The 21,205-nt window shown below is 42.9% G+C and overlaps 1 protein-coding gene across 3 annotated transcripts in view; it reads right to left on the reverse strand.

Moving 5' to 3' along the window:
• Positions 1-14,383, reverse strand: part of LOC133405284 (aldehyde dehydrogenase family 3 member A2-like) — a 32,022-nt gene extending 17,639 nt beyond the window's left edge. For all 3 annotated transcript variants that reach the window (XM_061682122.1, XM_061682121.1, XM_061682123.1), the window contains exons 1-4: positions 14,235-14,383; positions 4,985-5,158; positions 4,654-4,885; positions 3,284-3,369 (exon numbers count right to left, since the gene is read on the reverse strand). In XM_061682122.1, coding sequence (XP_061538106.1) covers positions 3,284-3,369; positions 4,654-4,885; positions 4,985-5,140 — 474 coding nt within the window. In that variant the 5' untranslated portion in view covers positions 5,141-5,158; positions 14,235-14,383. The remainder of the gene's footprint in view (positions 1-3,283; positions 3,370-4,653; positions 4,886-4,984; positions 5,159-14,234) is intronic.
• Positions 14,384-21,205: the final 6,822 nt, after the last annotated feature.

Genomic DNA, 21,205 nt, shown 5'->3' on the forward strand with positions numbered 1-21,205 from the left:
CCGACACACCTTCCCATGAGGAAGCCGAGTCTGGGTTCTCTGAGGCGGGCTCTCCTATCTCTGGGGTTGAGGTCACGCGAGGTGGTTAAAAAGCTCCTCGGTGGCAAGGCCCCAGGGGTGGATGAGATTCTCCCTGAGTTCCTTAAGGCTCCGGATGTTGTGGGGCTGTCCTGGTTGACACGCCTCTGCAACATCGCGTGGACATCGGGGACAGTGCCTCTGGATTGGCAGACTGGGGTGGTGGTCCCCCTTTTTAAGAAGGGGGAGCGGAGGGTGTGTTCCACCTACAGGAGGATCGCACTTCTCAGCCTCCCTGGTAAGGTCTATACACGGGTGCTGGAGAGGAGTTTTTTGGAATGTGTTGCAGCCATAAAATTCCAAGTTCATGATTATTTGCTAAAAACAATAACGTTTATCAGTTTGAACATTAAATATCTTGTCTTTGTAGTGTATTCAATTAAATATAGGTCGAACATGATTTCAAATCATTGTATTCTGTTTTTATTTATTTAACACAACATCCCAACTTCATTGGAATTGGGGTTGTACATTAATCACTGTATTCAGTAGTTTACATAAATAAATAAACAATTCAGATTTGCATGAAAGATGTCATTTTACTAGCTTAGCATACTAGCTGAAATTGGTTGCAAGAGCGGCTCAAGGAAGTGCATGATGTGACCAGACCAACTCTTAATGAGGCCGGCAGCCGCCAAAAGAGGGCATATTACACCCGCTGTCGAAGGGAGGACTTTGAAGCTGGCAGATAGATATGGGTCTACAGTCCATTGAGGTAGAGAGGTCTGTCCCCTAAGTTTATGAGCAACTGGATCGGACACTGCACTGTCCTGGAAAAACTGTCGTACATGGTGTGCAGAGTGTAATTCAGCAAACTAATGCTTCTTCTTGAGTCCTCGTGGTCCACTTATATGTTCAAGTTGGTACTGTGGAACCTAAAAAGAAACTACCGAGAGGACACACGGCCAGGTATGTCTCGAAACTGAGACAACAATCGCCAGTTGAACTAAGCTAGTCATCACGACTTAAAAGTTAAAAAAGTCAGCAAGCAGCAACAACAGCAAAAAAGAATCGGTGCGTGTGTGCAGTGGCGGTCCTAGCTTGAATGGCAGAATGTGCGAGACCCCCCCATTGCTCTTTAAATATTCTTTGTGGAGAGAAAATCTTCAAAATTAATTGTTGTATTGTTGTGGTCTATTTAAATAATTAATATATTTAAATAAAATAATAGCTAATTGTATTTTTGACAGTGCCATTAAGCAATAATGTTCAGGGTCAAGTGGTCTTTTACTGTGCATGTTTGAAAATAAGGTGAGACAAATGTCATTTTGTAGAATTGGGTTCAGTCAAGTCAAGGTTCTTTATGATTAGTACATATGTAAATGTCACATTTTGTTCTGCACCAAATCGAATCGAGAATCGTATCGTTCCCATACTGAATTGAATCGTATCGAATTGCTCCGCCCGGAAAGATATCATTTTTTTAACCGAATCGCTACCTGTGTATCTAAATATGTATCAAATCGGTCTCGTGTCAGAGATTCCCAAACCGAGTTTATTCCCACTTTTCCGCTTTGTTGTTTGTGAACTGTTATTTCTTATTTTGCGCCAGGAATGAAAGTCGCATCACAACCAATGACCCTCCTCATTGTACCTCACTGCGTGTGTGTGTGACTAACATAAAGACTTCGATTTCCACATTCAGCAATTTATTAATGCAGACACATGGGTTTCCAACAGCTCAACTTAGTTCAACTTGACACTTTTGAACATAAGTACTGACGTATTCTTCTTCTCTTTGGCTGTTGAACTATCAAATGCTGGCCATGACCGATATTGGCACCTGGATAGCCTGCTGCAAACGTCCTGGTCTCAGATTCTTTTAGTTCTTACTTTTTTTCTACAAGGCGATTCAAATTTTGACACCACAGTTCTTTTGGGTTCAGCCGTGTCACTTGGTGTGTGGCAGTCTTTAGCTCGACTGACAGCGGCAGCATTGTTTTTTTCTTTTTACTTTATTGCAACGGGTGACTGTTTGCAATACAAGTGTGCAGATTTAAACATTTAATATGAGAAGGCAGCAACCATTTTACGCGGAGGAACATGGGAATCGAGCAGCCGCGAGAGGGAAGCCGGCATGTTTGATGGAGAACTTGCCCAGCTCTTCATTTCGGATACAGAACATGAGGACTTTGATGGATTGGTGGATGAGGATTGATCAAAAAATAACGTGAGTACATTGTTAAATACTTCCATAAAATACAACCGAACTCAGTTTTGCTCCCGCTGCCTTTTTAAAAACATACACTTGCATGCATGCTAGCATATGCTTTAAGCTGGCGTATGTTTTACCATGCCTGCGCCCAATAATACGATGCGCCTTATGTATGTGTTAATTACAGAAATAGACCCCGTAACTGAGACTCCACCTTTTAATACACCTTTTAATGGAAATATGGTAGTCTGATTTCTTGTCAGACAGTGAGGAAAACACCTTTTTAGAACACATCTGGTTTCAACTGTGATACCGAAACAATCATTAAAATGAGTTCTAGACTCAACCTCTTCCTGGCAGCTGACTCTGATCCTTTCACCATCTTCATCATGCTTGATCCGAATGCAGCCTATTTTCATCAGAATCCCCTCCCTTCATTACATCACTGCAATCCTGCAGCAACCCCACATGCTCCCTGTCCAATACTGCATCCAATTTAAAATACTTATCCTGACTTGTAAGGATATCCACAACCCCGCTGCGCCATATCTTTCACCCTCGTCCATGTTTCCATACCCTTACCCACACTCTCAGATTCTCTTTCTCCCGCCACCTACAGTAACTGTCCCCCCGCTTTTCTGTCCACTATGCAAGACCGAGCCTTCAGCCACTCTGCACCCCACATTTGGAACCTATGACCACCTGACCTTCACAATACAGAATAATTTTCACTTTCTTAGATCTGGACTTAAAGCATACTTATTCTGAACATTTTATTCCATTTAACCTCATCCATTTTATCTCACCTTTTTATCGACCTCTTGAGTCGTGTTTATTTGTTGTATTGGTTTTATTGTTTCCTTATTATTGTTTCTGGTATTTAGGTTTTGTTCGGTGTCCTTAAGGTGCCTATAAATAAAAAAAAGTTTTACAATTATTATGTTTTTACTAGCTGCACTGTATTTATTAAAATGATACCGCCTGTTTTTTTTTCTGTCTACCCTTTGCACATTCTCAGAAAAAAAGAACAATACCAGTTGGTGATCAGACCTTATCCAGATAGAGAGGCAGCAGTGTTTCGAGGAGAAGAGATGAGTAACCACTCATCTCTGAGGGCTTCACCACAGCTCCATTGCCTGCAGGGTGATGACATAGTATTCAGTTAATACAATGATATCACAAGGGGATGAAGAGCAGACAACTGGGAAAATGAGATTTGATAGCTGGAAAGACAAATAGCACTAAATGTCTTCTCTCAACTTCACAACTGCTTGTTTTTTCACTCATGGACAGCTCCTTATTTATTTATGGTAACAGAGCTAACTAGTATAAATGTACTCTTCAGAGGCATGACCCATACCTGAAACTGAGCCTATATATTCAGCGTTTCTCATTATTTGAATAACCAATTTAATTGGACAATCTGGGCAACAAAATGCAACACGTGTGCCAATACCTTTGCTCACTTGAAAAAAAAGGATAGATTGAAACAACCAAAATACAATTGCTATAAGTTAATGTGGGACAGTTTGTGTGAGTCATTATTTAGTAATCATGTATGAAAACATTCAAACTTTTCACCAGGGCTGATCTGCAAACTTTGGTTATAAACGGGGCATGTTTAGGTGCTCAAAAATGCGACAGGCTGTGAGAATAATACTGTAATTTCTCATGTATAATGCGCACCCCCAAAGTTGACATACAAATTCTGGAAAACCTTTCTACCCATGTATAACGCATTTTTACAATGCATGATTTTGCTTCTACCCGTATGATACATGAAGTATTATCTGTATTTTTTCAGTTTTTTTCAAATAATTATTCTGAAGTTAAGCACTTTATTTGAACATGTAATACTTTATTTTTATTTACTTGCTCTTATTTTGAAATTCAAAGCCCTACTTTTATTTAGTAAATGAGAAAACACCAAGTTATGCTCAAATTACCCAGGCAAAATTTATAAGATGGTTACAATTCTTTAAAGAAAACATGAAGGGCCAGGCAAAACACATTTAATTGACAGCTGGGATAGGCTCCAGCACGCCCGCGACCCTAGTGAGGAGAAGCGGCTCAGAAAATGGATGGATGGATGGATGGGATTCAAATTAAACTGTCAAGCATTTCAGAAAAGCATTATCATTAAACAAAACATAACCATAAAGAAATTAATGATGGTTGTTGTTCTTTTAACAAATTTTAATGTCCCAGATCTGGAGATGCTACAAACTGGAAAATAGTCACAAGTGAGGATGAGTGAATATAAAGAAAGTCATGAAACAACTGAGTTGGGTTTTAATTATGTCCCTATCATCCTTTTTGAAATAAGTCAATTTGTTTCAACCTATATCTAAATATGTGAAAAAAGAATTAGTACCAGTACATCCCCACCTACAGGGTGGAGGTGGCAGCTGTGTCTGTACCTGCAGCGATCGCTCCTACAAGAGGTATCAACGTTACAGCCCATGGGTAATTCCAGGCTCCAATTATTAGCACCACTCCCAGGGGTTCCGACTGGATGTAAGCCTCGTCTGAGATTGTGAGGAGATTCTTCTCCACAAGTCGAGGAGCAGCCCACTCTTTTAGATTTCCCAGAGCCAGGTTAATCTCATTTTCTATTCCAATCAACTCCAAAAGGGATGCATCATACTGGCTCTGTGTGACATGCAACACAATGCAGAAAAGTACAGCACCAGAAAAATACGAAAAGCGAAAGATAGACAGATGGACAGAGTGTCTGGTGTCTCCACTCACCCTGTTGATGTCCTGTTTGAGAGCTGTGGTGATTTCAACCTCCCTCTCAGTCATCATCCTCTTCAGGGCCCGAAGCTGCTGCAGCCTGAATTCGAGAGGACGAGTTCTTCCACTCACAAAGGCTTCCCGGGTGCGCTGAAGAACCTCCCACTCCATAACCTAAGTTAACGCAGACTGTGGAGAATACAGAAAATATATTATGTTTTGGACATCAAGTGGCAACATTCTAAAAAAAAAAAAATCTGGATGCCTCAGGAGCTGATGAGTGATTGAGACATTTTTTTTTAATTGAGTCACTGGATGATGAGTAAAGGCATAATATTAGATGGAATATTATTGTTTTTGTTTGAAACATCTCAGTGCTTGACTATGTAGTTGTTTCAGCAAAATGTTCAATTCATTGATCTTTTGACAACTGATTCGTTTCCTCTTTCATTTTGCCATATTTGGCAGCATCATCTTCCTTTTAGAATTTGTCCAGTTTGGGGTTTTCAAAAATTATGAGAGCTGTATGTTTACGTCTGGGTTGTTATCAGATTCCATCAGCTGTTTTGGTCAGACCTTGTTTTAGATATCCTTCACAAAAACTGATGTCAATGAGTAAGTTCCAAGAACATACTGGAGGGCAAAAGTGGCCTGGGAGTCGTTGAGAGACTGGTCCACTTCATGTGCACTGTGGGAAGCTAGCCAACACGTTTCATTTAACCCATTAAAGAAAACTGCATTTTACGTTGTTTTGGACCATAATTCAACGAGTAATCAAATACCTGATCGAGTAATCAAATACCTGATAAACAAGGACAAATGGAACTGATGATGACCAGCTACACATCCAGGAGAATCAAGTCATAAGTCATAAAGTGTAAGTACACACTGAAATGCAAGTTAAAACAATAAGTTGGAATCATAGAACAAAACTGTCATGCAATAAGTGTTGTTACATCCATTTTCTGAGCCGCTTATCCTCACAAGGGTCGCGGGAGTGCTGGAGCCTATACCAGCTATCTTCGGGCTGGAGGCGTGGTACACCCTGAACTGGTTGCCAGCCAATCGCAGGGCACATACAAACAAACAACTATCCGCACTCACATTCACACCTACGGGCAATTTAGAGGCTTCAATTAATCTATCATGCATCTTTTTGGGATGTTGGAGGAAACCGGAGTACCCGGAGAAAACCCACACAGGCACGGGGAGAACATGCCAACTCCACACAGGCGGGCCCGGGGATCGAACCCCAGTCCTCAGAACTGTGAGGCAGACGCTCTAATCATTCGGCCCTCGTGCCGCCGTGTTGTCACATGAAAAAAAAAAAAGACCTGAGGAACGTTCATGTGCGCCTTCTTGAATTGTCATTGACGACTCGCTCATTTGGGACTTCCACATTGTGCGTCCTGAGAATCCGGGGCCGTCTGGAGACAGCCGTTAAGGGGGGCAGTACTGTCATGGGTGTGTGTTATGGTTGTTGTCTTCCCCCTGCCTCGTACACACCTGCTCCTGAGAGTATCTTCCCCACCTGTGCCTCGTTTACCCGAATTACCCCTTGCATTTAACCTCGTGTCTCATTCTTTCAGTTCGTTGTACCTTGTTGTCACGTTCCAGCATTCCTTATTTCCACGTCACTGACTGATAGTAAGCCTAGACCCTGTTTTGATTACTGACCTTGCCTTTTGCCTCACAATTTTGGATTCTGTTGCCTACGCGCATTGCCTATCTGTGTACTGACCCCTGCCCTTTTATTACACTGCTCTTTTTGAAACTGGCCGTTGTATTGGAGTTGTGCATTTTGGGCCCTGTCCTTTGTTCCTTCCATGACAGCACGAACTGGCCAAAACATGGACCCAGCAGACTCAGACCCGGTGCGTAAAGCCCTTCAAGCGCAGGGTCAACGCATTGTGAAGCAGGATGAGCAGCTTGCTGCCCTCCACCTTCATCTAAGGGAACTGTCGGAGCATCAGGACGTGATGATGAGACCAGGTGCCTCACAGTTTGAAGTTTTAATGAATGTGGTTCAGAAGAAGGAATCAGCTGTCACAGCATCCGAGGTCCTCACAGTAATACTATTTCCAGATGAACCAGTCACCATGCCCCACCTGTCACCTCCACTGGAGTCTCTCAACCGGAGAGGTTCTGTGGAGATTCCGGGAACATTAATCCGTTCATCACCCATTGCGAACTGCACTTTGAGCTGCAGGCAGTCGCCTTCCCCACCGAGCGGGCTAAGCTCGCTTTTGTCATTTCCCACCTGACTGGTCGTGCAGAGGCGTGGGCTACTGCTGAATGGAGACACAATTCTGCCGCGTGTCATTCCTGGGCATCTTTTGTAAAGACGATGAAGCAAGTTTTTCAGTATTCCACACGAGGTCGTGAGGCAGCTCGCTCCCTTGTAACCTTACAACAAGGCAAGCGCAGGGTGTCAGATTACGCGATTGAGTTTCGCATTCTAGAAACTGAGAGTCAGTGGGACAATAGGGGACCACTACTCGACGCATTCTTTCATGGACTATCCCCCGCCGTCAAAGATCATTTGGTCCCACTAAACCTGCCGAGTGACTTGGACACACTCATCGCTCTCGCCATAAAGATCGACAAAGGGCTTTTGGATCGCGAGCTGGACAGAGACTGGCGGAAGGATGCGTCACCGCGCGCTTGGAGGACGAGCCTCGGTGACCAGCCAAACAAGGCAAATCCCCTGTTGCCAGTCCCATTCCATTGGCTTGCGCCACCACGGATGAATCCATGCAAATGGGCAGGTACCGTCTCTCCCCGGAGGAACGTCAATGCCGGCTGACAGAAGGGCGGTGCTTCTACTGCAGGCAGTTTGGTCGTTCCATGAGCAACTGACACATCAAAATTGCCTTGCCCATAACTAAGGCATGGGAGCGATGAGTCTAAATCTCATTAAGAAAGACCCTACCCATGTTCTTCCTAAAGTGGCACTATGCGGTCCAGATCAAGAGATTCATAAGTCTGTATTTATTGACTCTGGTTCTGACGCAAATTTACTCAACTCTCTCATCGTTACGCGAATGCACCTTAGAACCTTTCAAGTATAACGCTACCGCAACGTTTATGATGCAGACGGCAGTTTTATGGGCAAGATCACTCACCGCACCCAAACTCTCACATTTCCTGACTCTTACTCAGAACGCATTAGTTTTCATGTTTTTGGCGCGATGAATTATGACCTTATTTTAGGGACTTATTCTGTGGACAAGAAGGACAAGACCCTGTACCCTGTTACTGGGGTCTCAACGAAATAACTGTGGAAAAACAGGTACTCTTTTCCTCTCATCTCCACTGCCTTTGAATTCCTGGATGGAGCCAAGGTTTTCAAGAAACTAGACTGAGGATAAGGGAGGGGGACGAATGGAAAATAGCATTCAAAACACCAACGGGACATTGAGTATTTGGTAATAACTTTTGGACTAACTAACACTCCAGCTGTTTTCCAAAACTTTTCAATGATGTCTTGCGTAACATTTTGAATATGTACGTTTTTGTATATTTGAACGATATTTTGATATTCTGCCCGGACGAGGAGACTCACATTATTCATGTTTGCTCCGTGTCGCAGCGGTTACTGCAGAATGAATGGGTTTGTCAAGGTTGAGAAATGTGAGTTCCACAAGGCATCCGTTTTCTTTTCTGGGTTTTGCGCTAGCTCAAGGTGAAATCAAAATGGACCCTTGCAAAATCGATGCCGTAACGAATTGGCCCACCCCCACGTCACGCAAGGATGTACAAAGGTTCTTAGGATTTGCAAATTCATCCATCCATCCATTTCCTTTCCCGCTTATCCTCACTCAGGTTGCGGGCGTGCTGGAGCTATATATAACTGCAGCTATCTTCGGGCGGGAGGCAGGGTACACCCTGAACCGGTCGCCAGGGGTTTGCAAATTTCTACAGAAAATTCATTACAAACTTCAGTTCAATAACCTCACCTTTGCAAGATCTTACCTCGCTACACATACCCTTTGTGTGGAACTCGGCTTGTCAGTCAGCTTTTCAGAAACTTACCTACCCAGTCCTCACTCTGCCAGATCCCAAACAGCAGTTTGTCGTGGGAGTTGATGCGTCTGATGCTGGAATAGGAGCAGTGCTCTGCCAGAAATGCCTTAAGGATGGTAAGTTACATCCTTGTGCTTATCTCTCTTAGAAACTTACTCCAGCCGAGAGAAATTATGACATTGATGACCGTGAACTGCTGGCTGTCAAGGTGACTTTGGTGGAGTGGAGGCACTGGCTAGAAAGGGCTCAAACCACATTTTTTGTATGGACAGATCACAAGAACCTTGAGTATCTTAAGTCTGCTAGAAGATTAAATGCTAGGAAGGCTCGATGGGCTCTATTCTTCACTAGGTTTAATTTCATGTTATCCTACAGACCTGGTTCTAGAAATGGTCAACCAAATGCTCTCATCCATCCATCCATTGTCAACACCGCTTATCCTGGTTAGGGTCGCGGGGCGCTGGAGCCTATCCCAGGTGACTTCGGGCGAAAGGCGGACTACACCCAGAACTGGTCGCCAGTCAATCGCAGGGCACATATAGACACGGACAACCATTCGAACTCACATTCACACCGTCACTGAGTGGGAACTGATCCAACGCTGCCCGCACCAAAGTCAGGCGAGTGCACCACTACACCATCGGTGACACCAGATGCTCTATCACGCATTTTCTGTGAATAAAGATCCGTGTCTGACCCTAAAACTATTTTGCCCAAGTCGTTTTATTTCTGCTTTTGGGAAATAGAAACTGTGATCAAAGAGGCTCTGAATAATAATCTTTACCCCTTAAGATTGCCCTGAAAACAGGCTTTATGTGGTCCCTTCCATAGGAGGAAGGGTTATCCACTGGGCTCACACCAACAGGACTGTATGTCCCCCAGGCATTGCCAAAACGCAATCTGTCGTCGAACAGCGCTTTTGGTGGCCCAATAATAGAAGGGATATTAACCATCATGTCAATGCTTACCAGGCATCCGCTGCTAACAATCCCTCTCGTCAATGTCCTTCTCCATGGTTCACTGTTGGGACTGTATTGTACAGGTGCCTGGTTTTCTCCACACATACCGCTTAGAATTAAGGCCAAAAAGTTCTATCTTGGTCTCATCAGACCGGATAATCTTTTTCTCACCATCTTAGAGTCCTGCAGGTGTTTTTTAACACACTCCATTCGGGCTTTCATGCGTCTTGCACTGAGGAGAGGCTTCCGTCGGGCCCCTCTGCCATAAAACCCCGACTGGTGGAGGGCTGCGGTGATGATTGACTTTCTAGAACTTTCTCCCATCTCCCGACTACATCTCTGCCACTCAGCCACAGTGATCTTTGGGTTCTTCGTTACCTCTCTCACAAGGCTCTTCTCCCCCGTTTGCTCACTTTGGCTGGATGGCGAGCTCTAGGAAGGGTTCTCGTCATCCCAAATGGCTTCCATTTCAGGATTGTGGAGGCCACTGTGTTCTTCGGAACCATAGGTCCTGCAGAAACGTTTTTGTAACCTTGGCCAGATTTTTGCCTTGCCACAATTCTGTCTCTGAGCTCTTCAGGCATATTCGTTTGACCTCATGATTCTTATTTGCTTTGACATGCACTGTGAGCTTTATGGTCTTACATAGACAGGTGTGTGGCTTTCCTAATCAAGTCCAATCAGTATAATCAAACATAGCTGTACTCCAGTGAAGGTGAAGAACCATCTCAAGGATGATCAGAATAAATGGACAGCACCCGAGTTAAATATATGAGTGTCACAGCAAATGGTCTGAATACTTATAGGTGTGTGATATTTCAGTTTTTCTTTTTCAATAAATCTGCAAAAAAAAATCAACAATTCCATTTATTTCTGTCAATATGGGGTGCTGTGTAATGAGAGAAAAAAATAACGTAAAAGATTTTAGCAAATGGCTGGAATATAACAAAGAGTGAAAATTTTAAAGGGTTCTGAATACTTTCCGTTCCCACTGTATTTCCTCATTGAACTACAACCCCAATTCCAATGAAGTTGGGGCATTGTGTTAAGCATAAATAAAAACAGAATACAATGATTTGCAAATCATGTTCAACCTATATTTAATTGAATATACTACAAAGACAAGATATTTAATGTTCAAACTGATAAACTTGATTGTTTTTAGGAAATAACCATTATCTTAGAATTTTATGGCTGCAACACGTTCCAAAAAAGCTGGGACAGGGTCATGTTTACCGCTGTGTTACATCACCTTTTCTTTTAACAACATTCAATAAACGTTTGGGAACTGAGGACACTAATTGTTGAAGCTTTGTAGGTGGAATTCTTTCCCATTATTGCTCGATGTACAGCTTCAGCTGTTCAACAGTCCGGGGTCTCTGTTGTCATATTTTACGCTTCATAATGCGCCACACATTTTCAATGGGAGACATGTCTGGACTGCAGGCAGGCCAGTCTAGTACCTGCACTCTTTCACTACGAAGCCACGCTGTTGTAACATGTGCAGAATGTGGTTTGGCATTGTCTTGCTGAAATAAGCAGGGGCGTCCATGAAAGAGACGTTGCTTGGATGGCAGCATATGGTTCTCCAAAACCTGTATGTACCTTTAAGCATTAATGGTTCCTTCACAGATATGTAAGTTACCCATGCCATTGGCACTAACACAGCCCCATACCGTCACAGATGCTGGCTTTTGAACTTTGCGTCCATAACAGTCCGGATGGTTCTTTTCCTTTTTGGCCCGGAGGACACGACGTCCACAATTACCAAAAACAATTTTAAATGTGGACTCGTTGGACCACAGAACACTTTTCAACAGTCCATCTTAGATGAGCTTGGGCCCAGAGAAGCCCGCAGCGTTTCTGGGTGTTGTTGATAAATGGCTTTTGCTTCGCATAGTAGAGTTTCAAGTTGCACTTACGGATGTAGCACTGAACTGTATTTACTGACATTGGTTTTCTGGAGTGTTCATAAGCCAATGTGGTGATATCCTTCACACACTGAAGTTGGTTTGTGATGCAGTGCCGCCTGAGGGATCAAAGGTCACGGGCATTCAATGTTGGTTTTCAGCCTTGCCGCTTACATGCAGTGATTTCTCCAGATTCTCTGAACCTTTTGATGATATTATGGACCGTAGATAATGAAATCCCTAAATTCCTTGCAATTGTACGTTGGGGAACATTGTCCCCAAACTGTTGGACTATTTTCTCACGCACTTTTTCACAAAGAGGTGAACCTCGCCCCATCTTTGCTTGTGGATGACTGAGCAATTCTGGGAAGCTCCTTTTCTACCCAATCATGGCACCCACCTGTTCCCAATGAGCCTGTTCACCTGCGGGATGTTCCAAACAGGTGTTTGATGACATTCCTCAACTTTTTCAGTCTTTTTTGCCACCTGTCCCAGCTTTTTTGGAATATAGGTTGAACATGATTAGCAAATCATTGTATTCTGTTTTTATTGACGTTTAACACAACATCCCAACTTCATTGGAATTGGGGTTGTACTATATATGCTACAGTGTAATTTTTGCCTATATTGAAAGTTTGAATGTTTTCTTTTTTTTTTTTTTTTTTTTTTTTTTTTTTTTAGAAATAACGAGTGAAAATAGACCCCGCACGGTGGACATATGATATTTTGTATTTAATGGATGCTAAGCATTTTCCTCTCTATAAATGAAAACTTAAATCTGTGAAAACGTCATGTGTTGGCATGACACCGGTCCATGGTGGGGGGAAAAAAAAAAAAAAAAAAAAAGGTCGGAGGCCTCTGTTTTAAATGACTGGATAAGTGGTTGATGACTTGTAAATTTAATCGTATTTATTACTATAAGATCTGCCCCTGCATATATTTTACTCAATGGTGACCATGTTTTTTAGCCAATCTTGTACAAACCTGGCGGCACGGTGGCCGATTGGTTAGCACATCACATCACAGTTCTGAGGACCTTTGGTTCAAATCCGGCCTCGCCTGTGTGTAGTTTGCATGTTCTCCCCATGGCTGCATGGGTTTTCTCCAGGTACTCTGGTTTCCTGCACATGCGTGGTAGCTTAATTGAAGACTCTAAATTGCCCGTAGGTGTGAATGTGAGTGCCAATGGTTGTTTGTTTGTATGTGCCCTGCGATTGGCTGGCAACCAATTCAGGGTGTACCCCGCCTCCTGCCCGATGATAGCTGGGATAGGGTCCAGCACGCCCGCGACCCGCGTGAGGAGAAGCGCCTCAGAAGATGGATGGAACTCGGCGCACACATAAGGCGCCCCGTCCATTTTGGTGAAAATTTAAGACTTTTAAGTGCGCTTTATGGTCGTGAAAATACGGTAAATATCTGGTGTGGGTGTCGGGAGGGTGTGGGTGTCGGACCGGGCTTCAGTGCATCTGGCCCGCCCCCCTGGATTTTAATGCATCACACACACACTCATTCCCAGGTTTTAATGCACTGCCCTGCAAATTGAATGTGATGTCATCATTGTTCAAAGTTCAGGGTATGAACCTCCGTTTATTTGAGTTTCTAAAGCGAAAAGACCTGTCCATATAAACAGAAGCATTTGGTCATCGTTAAAAAAAGCTGAACTAATTGAGCAAAACCAATGTGATGTTTGGATTCATCCATCCATCCATTTTCAACACCGCTTATCCTGGTTAGGGTCGCAGGGCGCTGGAGCCTATCCCAGCTGACTTCGGGCGAAAAGGCGGACTACACCCCGAACTGGTCGCCAGTCAGTCGCAGGGCACATATAGACACGGACGACCATTCGCACCCACATTCACAACGTCACTGAGTAGGAACTGAAGCCCCGCTGCCTGCACCAAAGGCAGGCGAGTGTACCACTACAACGTTTGGATTTATCACATCAAAATTGTTCTAAATCAGCTCAAAAAAAAAGCTTACATAGCAAATGTGTTGTTGAGCGTGTGTTGTAATAATTACCGCAAACACAACAATATTGTCACTGACTTATTCCCAGCAATAGCACAGAATGATTGTATGTCCAGTATGCTTGTTAGTTGTTGTTTTTTTTCTCAGCATTAATGGATCATAAAGTGTCTGCCTCTTTGCACTGTGAAAACACTATTTTGTTTTGCCTCCTTTGTGAATAGCTGGCATGACAACCAAGCTGAGTTGTGCTTGGTTGAATGTTTACTTAAACACATCGTTTTAGCATCGTTTTCTTCATAATGTTGAGCGTATTATGGCTGAACTGTCATGTCAGATTGAAAAAAAACCAAAATACAATTTCAAGATAAAAATCCCAATATTATTGAATAAAGTTGAACTTACTTCAATGTAGGTCAAAACATGAGTCTCCCCTTGGACTGTGGAAAGGGAACAGTAAAAGGGATCTTATCAGAAAGCAGATCCGATTTCTAAAAGGCGACAGCTTCGTTGAGCAACAGCCTGAGGCTTGTTGCTCTCGGGCCGTCCTCCAGTTTGAGATACGCTACGAGTGAAAGGGACTCTATTCCGGGGACAACCTAATCTTCTCCATGGGCGGAGTCATGATTTCAAAAAAGAAATGTCAACATTCCAAATGGAGGAAATCCATCAAATATTTCAATAAAATAATACGTGTATATCTGCCATCATCAGAATTTAATACAGGTATAATTATTTTCAGTGACGGTACTTTAAAGGTGGAAATAATTTTACAAAGAAATAAAAATAGATCAAACTTTACTTTACTGATGACTACTTTTTCTATTGATTCATAAATATGTCTAACTTGTTATTTGGGTTGTAAGTGTGGAACATACGATCCCTTAGGCAGTAGAATAGTACGAACACGCAAGTATAAAATCGCTGGTGTTTGCAAAAGAACTTAAGCATAATTGGAGGTTAAACGCTGTCTTTGTGGTCGATATACTCAGTCCAGGAGCGCACGGTTGCAGTGCTTTTCATTTCAGTCAAATATTCTCACTACATAGTTGTTCTGAAGATGAACCAAAACAGGCATGAATCATTTATCGTCCCTTATCAAAATGAGGACAATATTCTTCAATCATTAATCAGCAATTCATTTACAGAGTTACAAAGATCTGTATGAATGTCTGAACAATTTCACAGAATCACTACATACTGTATACAACTACAGTACATCAACTGCTATATTTAAACTGTATTGCAAATCTTTATTCACATATATTTCAGTATTTTTTTTTTTTGTCAAAGTTGGAAAGTGGTCCAACTCAAGTCATGTAAAAGGTAGCAAACAGCTTTGGTGGCATAGGACTTTATTTATTATTATTATCCGTTTTAGGAAAATGCAAGGACGAAAATAACATTTCCTTAACTATTTTAAAACTATGCAGCTGCACATGAAATGTAAATTGAATGTTGATCATCTCCGGGTCAAGTCTGTAGTCAGTTACAGTGATGCATTACAATTACAGTGAAGGATTACCTTTCCTCGAAAATATTAAACAATGACAATGAGACCATAACGAAAATGAAGAAAAATGGTAGCAGCCTGATACAGTATTTTGTTTACATTGCCTTTTGATGTAGGTTTTAATCCTAAATAGTGCAAATAATAAAATTTGCCTAACTCTCTTTCTCTCTCTCTCTCTCTCTCTCTCTCTCTCTCTCTCTCTCTCGCAAGGGCACAAGTGTTAAACTGGTGGCCCGGGGGCCAGATCCGGCCCGCCACATCATTTTATGTGGTCCGTGGAAGCAAATCAAAATGGCTAATTGTGTTTTACTGTAATAACGTTTAGCTATTGCAAGCATGTGTTGTTACTAATCCCCTTTGAAAAGTGTAAAAGTTGAAAAAAACATGTTTTTTATAGGCTTCAGATTTTGTGTGTGTTAAAATAAATAAATATATATATATATATATATATATATATATATATATAAAACTTCACTTCATATATAACTTCATATATATAACTTCGCCGTTCTATATATATATATATATATATATATATATATATATATATATATATATTGGGTTAAATAAAACTGTAATTAATTTGGAAAAAGATACAAAGATACAAAAGGAAGCCTGCGTTCACTTCCGGTTAGTCCAATTTAAGCTTGAGCGTTAAAATCAAACAAATGTTGTCTCGTAAAGGGGCACCACGTCACTTTTTATATGTATAAAATTTAGGAGGACACAATGACAAACGTTTTATCAGTCTCATAATCTAAAGGTTGCTACATTTTATGAAATATGTGTTGTAGATGACAGAGGCTTACTTGAACTCAAAACACACACAAAACACAACCAGAATTGGAATTTTACAGAATATTTAATGAAATCTACGAGGGCTCAATAGGATACCCAAAGAGGCTAACTACCGGAAGAAAATAACACTAATACTGGTGAAAGAAAGAAAGACAGGTGCACGAAAAGGGAAATAGAACATCGTATGTTGTTGCCAGGCTAAAAATGTGGCAAGAGAAGATGTACCAGCAAAAGAGATGACCGTGGGCTTCAGTGGATTATCACACAGAGAAGATTCAAGAATCTAGCAGAGATCCAGAAAGAGTGGAATGAGGCGGGTGTCACAGCTTCAAAAACCACCACTTTCCAACGAATACAGGAGATGGGCTACAACTGTCGGGTTCCTCGGGTCAAGCCACTTCTGAGCCTGAGCCAACGTAGGAAGCGTCTCAACTGGGCCAAGGAGAAGAAGGACTGGACTGTTGGCCAGTGGTCCAAGGTCACTGCAACTGTCTCCAAGAATGTTTTAGAGGACTTCATTATTCCTTCTGTCTAGGATCTGTATGGAGATGCAGATTTCATTTTCCAGCACCAACTGGCCCCAGCCCGTACCGCCAGAAGCACCAAAACCTGGTTTGATGCCCCTGCCATCACAGTGCTTGACTGGCCAGTCAACTCGCTGGATCTAAACCCCATTGAGAATCTATGGAGTATTATTAAGAGGAAAATGAGGGGCACCAGACCCAAAAACAACGAAGAACTGACAGGAAGCAGCAAGGAAATCTGGGCTTCCACAACTCCCAGGCAATGCCACAGGCCGATTGCCTCAATGCCACGGCGCATCGAGGCAGTGATTAAAGCAAAGGGATTCCCAACCAAGTGTTGAAGATTAACGTATCATTTTGAAAGTAACATATTTTGATTGATTTAATTTCCCATTTCTTTTTTTTCTTCAAAAACTGAGAAGTAAATGGTGATTTCTTCACATTATTTTAATGTTTTGAATTCCTGATTTTGTGGGTTTTATGAGCTATGTATATATGTGTGTGTGTGTATATATATATATATATATATATATATATATATACACACACACACACACACACACACACGTAATGAAGCCCTATGGGGGCCCCAAGCCAGTGCAAGCTGTAGACCGGTCCCAAACCTTGATAAATGCAGAAGGTTGCGTCAGGAAGGGCATCCGGCCAAGATCTCTGGTACCTCTGGTTAGCCGCTCCATAGCGAGACGTCCCGTCCAACTCATAGCCGTTCTCCCACGGAGCCCGCCACCTGCGCGGATTATCCTTTCCCCTGCCAACAGAGATCCCACAGCAGGCTATTCGTCGAGCAACAAATTTCTCCAAGAAGTACCCCGGACGTGATATCGCTGTCATGTTCCTAACGGACTGAGGTGTTTTGATTAACACGGAGGCTTTGCTTTACCCGAGGATACGCAATGCGAGCATGCAAGCAAGCTAGCCTTTGAAAAGTAGGAGGGCAGCATAAGCACGAACTGTTGTAATTCCTACATCGTTTACCTGATTTGGATGTACAGTCAATACCCTCAAAGTAAAGCTAAAAAGCTGCATTTAAAGCACATCTTGTTCGTTTGTTAGGTTTTTTTTCAAATCCGTTGTGGTGCTTAAAGCCAAAAAGATGACAATTGTGTTCATGTCCCAATATTTATGCTGCTAGTAATCTATAGATGAAGGTTATAGAGTGAACTTTATTCATAAACTGAGGCTCGTTCACGTATGATTATCAACAATAGACCTTTGTTGAGCCAAGGCAGCTATTTTACATTGGAAAAATGTCACATTTAATCGGAAACTATATGAAGACTGAAATCTTGTCAAATTTAGCCACAAAGTAATTTACTCAGGGTGAAATCTGGGCTTGTTGAGTTGAACACAAAACTGATCTACTGTATTTGCAGGGAGCCGCCTGATTCTGTTTTATGAATCGCAACAAGTGGATACACAGCTTCATTGTACCTTTTGCCATCCAATGAAAGAGCATTTAATTGTTCTGCCTGTCACTAAACGCCTTTGGCATACATAGACGAACAAAGATATATTTCTGATTCATAAAAAAGAATACAAAATATACAAGACAATTCATTTTCTTGAGTCAAAGTACACCAAACCGAAAACCGTCACCACAAAACTAAGATACAAATCAGACCGTGGATTTTGTGAACCATGCGTGCGTGTGGAAAACACTGTCATGTGTTGGAGCATAGTTTGTGACCATAGTCCAATTAATGACGCAATTCATGATCTGATCTAGATAATGCTTTATTTTACAAAACAGCTCATCGCCTGCAGGTATATACTGTCGGAATTTCTGTTCATATCAGATAAACACAGTGAAACAGTTTCACTTAAAATTGATGTGAACACCAAAATGTGAAGGCACCATCCTTTGGAAGGATGCAACAGAAGAGTAGATTGCAATGTTACTGCACAAAAGTATCCTTCTTGCATTGGAAGCATCACTGCATATACACCATCTTGGAGCTATTGTGACAGGGGGGTGGACCAAGGTGTGTTCCTGTTACAAAACATTCAATGCAGAATATATCTAAAGAAACCCCTGTAAAATACAAATTATACAAAGCAGTTTTATCTCACCACTGCTATACGTCTATGCCAATCTGCATTTGAGCATGGCCTCCTTCAAACAAACAGTTAAGTGTAGCTGCAAAAAAAAAACAAAAAAAACGTAGGTTTGACAAAAACAAAGACGGCATTTAGAGAGAAAAACAAAGATGGCATTGAGAGAGAAAATCATTCTGGAAAGCGAGGAGGGGATCGCAGATGAGAACGTGATGAGATTTCCATCATAAAAGTGAGCATTGTCTTTGAAAACAAACACGCTGTTGTGTGTTCGTGTTCGGGCCTGTGGAATTACCTTATGTTATCTTATATTCATGCCACTCTTAGACTTTTAACTGTTGTCGGAAGTGGAATATTTTGATCCTATTTGTACTATTAAATGTTATATTCATTATCTTTGGGGAAATTAACCTCTTCAATGATATACTGTATACAAAGATACACATACACATCACAATGGTGGATCTTTATGCCCATTTAAACTGGAGCAGTTTAACAGGGGAGTTTGAAATACTCCACCCGTGGTTGCAGGAGGCTGTGTACACCCTGAACTGGTTGCCAGCCAATCGCAGGGCACATACAAACATACAACCATTTGCACTCACATTCACACCTACGGCAATTTAGAGTCTCCAATTCATGCATGTTTTTGGGATGTGGGAGGAAACCGGAGCGCCCGGAGAAAACCCACGCAGGCACGGGGAGAACATGCAAACTCCACACAGGCGGGGCCGGGGATTGCACCCCGGTCCTCAGAACTGTGAGGCTGACGCTCAAAGCAGTCGTCCACCGTGCCGCCAATATAAAATACCAACAATGGTAATTCAGAGTTTAAGGGAAGTTTAGAATTACAGAGAATATTTTAGATACCAACAATGGTAATTTACAATAACAGGAGGATTTCGTATCAAGCCAGTGAACATTTATTGAGGGAGAAAACAAGACAGCAGCATATATGCGTGTGGATGACTGCATCATCTGCATGCTACACATCCTCACATACAGTTGGTAAATCATTTACATACAAAGTGAAGAGGAGCAGACCTAAGATGGACCCTTGTGGCAGTCCGATTGTGCACGTATTTGCAGGTGATATAGCATTATTTATCCATACACACCAGTGCAGTCCGCTAGATACAATTTTAACCAATTCAGAGTATTCATGGACAATTTATACCTTGTTAACTCAAGGTTGAATGGTTAACTGTATCAAAGGCCTTGCGGAGATCCAAATAAACCACTCCTACCACCCCTCCATGATCTAAGTTTCATTTGATGGTTTCAATGAGGTAGCAGCATTCCGTTTCGGTTGAGTGTAGTGATGGGCACGGCAGTTCGTTTGAGTGCACGGAATCATTAGAATCAGTTCTTTCAAAAGATTTGTTCGAAAGATTTGTTCACCGAATCGTTCAAGTGCTTCCTCATTCAATTAATGATCCATCCCTGAGGTTCATGTTCAATCAACATCTTCACCGAAGGCCTATGCGTTGTTGTTGTCACGGATTGTAAATGAGGAAAGGTGGTGAGATTTCAAATTTAAAAAAATTAAAAAACGTAAGCCCCTCCTTGAGCCGTCACCTTGTAGTGGTGGAGGGGTTTGTGAGTCCCAGTGATCCTAGAGCTAAGTTGTCTGGGGCTTTATGCTCGTGGCAGAGTCACCCATGACAAACAGGTCCTAGGTGAGGGACCAGACAAAGCACGGCTCAAAGACCCTAATGGTGACGACAAACAATGGACTTCGTTTTCCCTTGCCCGGACGCGGGTCACCGCGACCCCCCACTGGAGCCAGGCCTGGTGGTGGGACTTGAAGGCGAGCGCCTGGTGGCCGGGCCTGCACCCATGGGGCCCGGCCGGGCACAGCCCGAAAGGGTAACGTGGGTCCCCCTTCCCATGGGCTCACCACCTGTGGGAGGGGCCATATGGGTCGGGTGCAGTGTGAGCTGGGCGGTGGCCGAAGGCGGGGAGCTTGGGGATCCGTTCCCCGGCTACAGATGCTGGCTCTAGGGACGTGGAATGTCACCTCTCTGGCAGGGAAGGAGCCCGAGCTGGTGTGTGAGGTCGAGAAGTTCCGACTAGATATAGTCGGACTCGCCTCCACACACAGCTTGAGCTCTGGTACCAGTCCTCTCGAGAGGGTTTGGACTGTCTTCCACTCTGGAGTTGCACTCGGTGAGAGGCGCCGAGCAGGTGTGGGCATACCTATTGCCCCCCGGCTCGGCGCCGGTCCGTTGGGGTTCACCCCGGTGGACGAGAGGGTAGCCTCCCTCTGCCTTCGGGTAGGGGGATGGGTCCTGACTGTTGTTTGTGCCTATGCACCAAACACCAGTTCAGAGTACCCACCCTTTTTGGAGTCCTTGGAGGGAGTGCTGGAGAGCGCTCCCACTGGGGACTCCATTGTTCTGTTGAAGGACTTCAATGCTCACGTGGGCAATGACAGTGAGACCTGGAAGGGCGTGATTGGGAGG

Source organism: Phycodurus eques, chromosome 7 (assembly GCF_024500275.1).
Source record: "Phycodurus eques isolate BA_2022a chromosome 7, UOR_Pequ_1.1, whole genome shotgun sequence".
In the NCBI taxonomy this organism is placed as follows: Eukaryota; Metazoa; Chordata; class Actinopteri; order Syngnathiformes; family Syngnathidae; genus Phycodurus; species Phycodurus eques.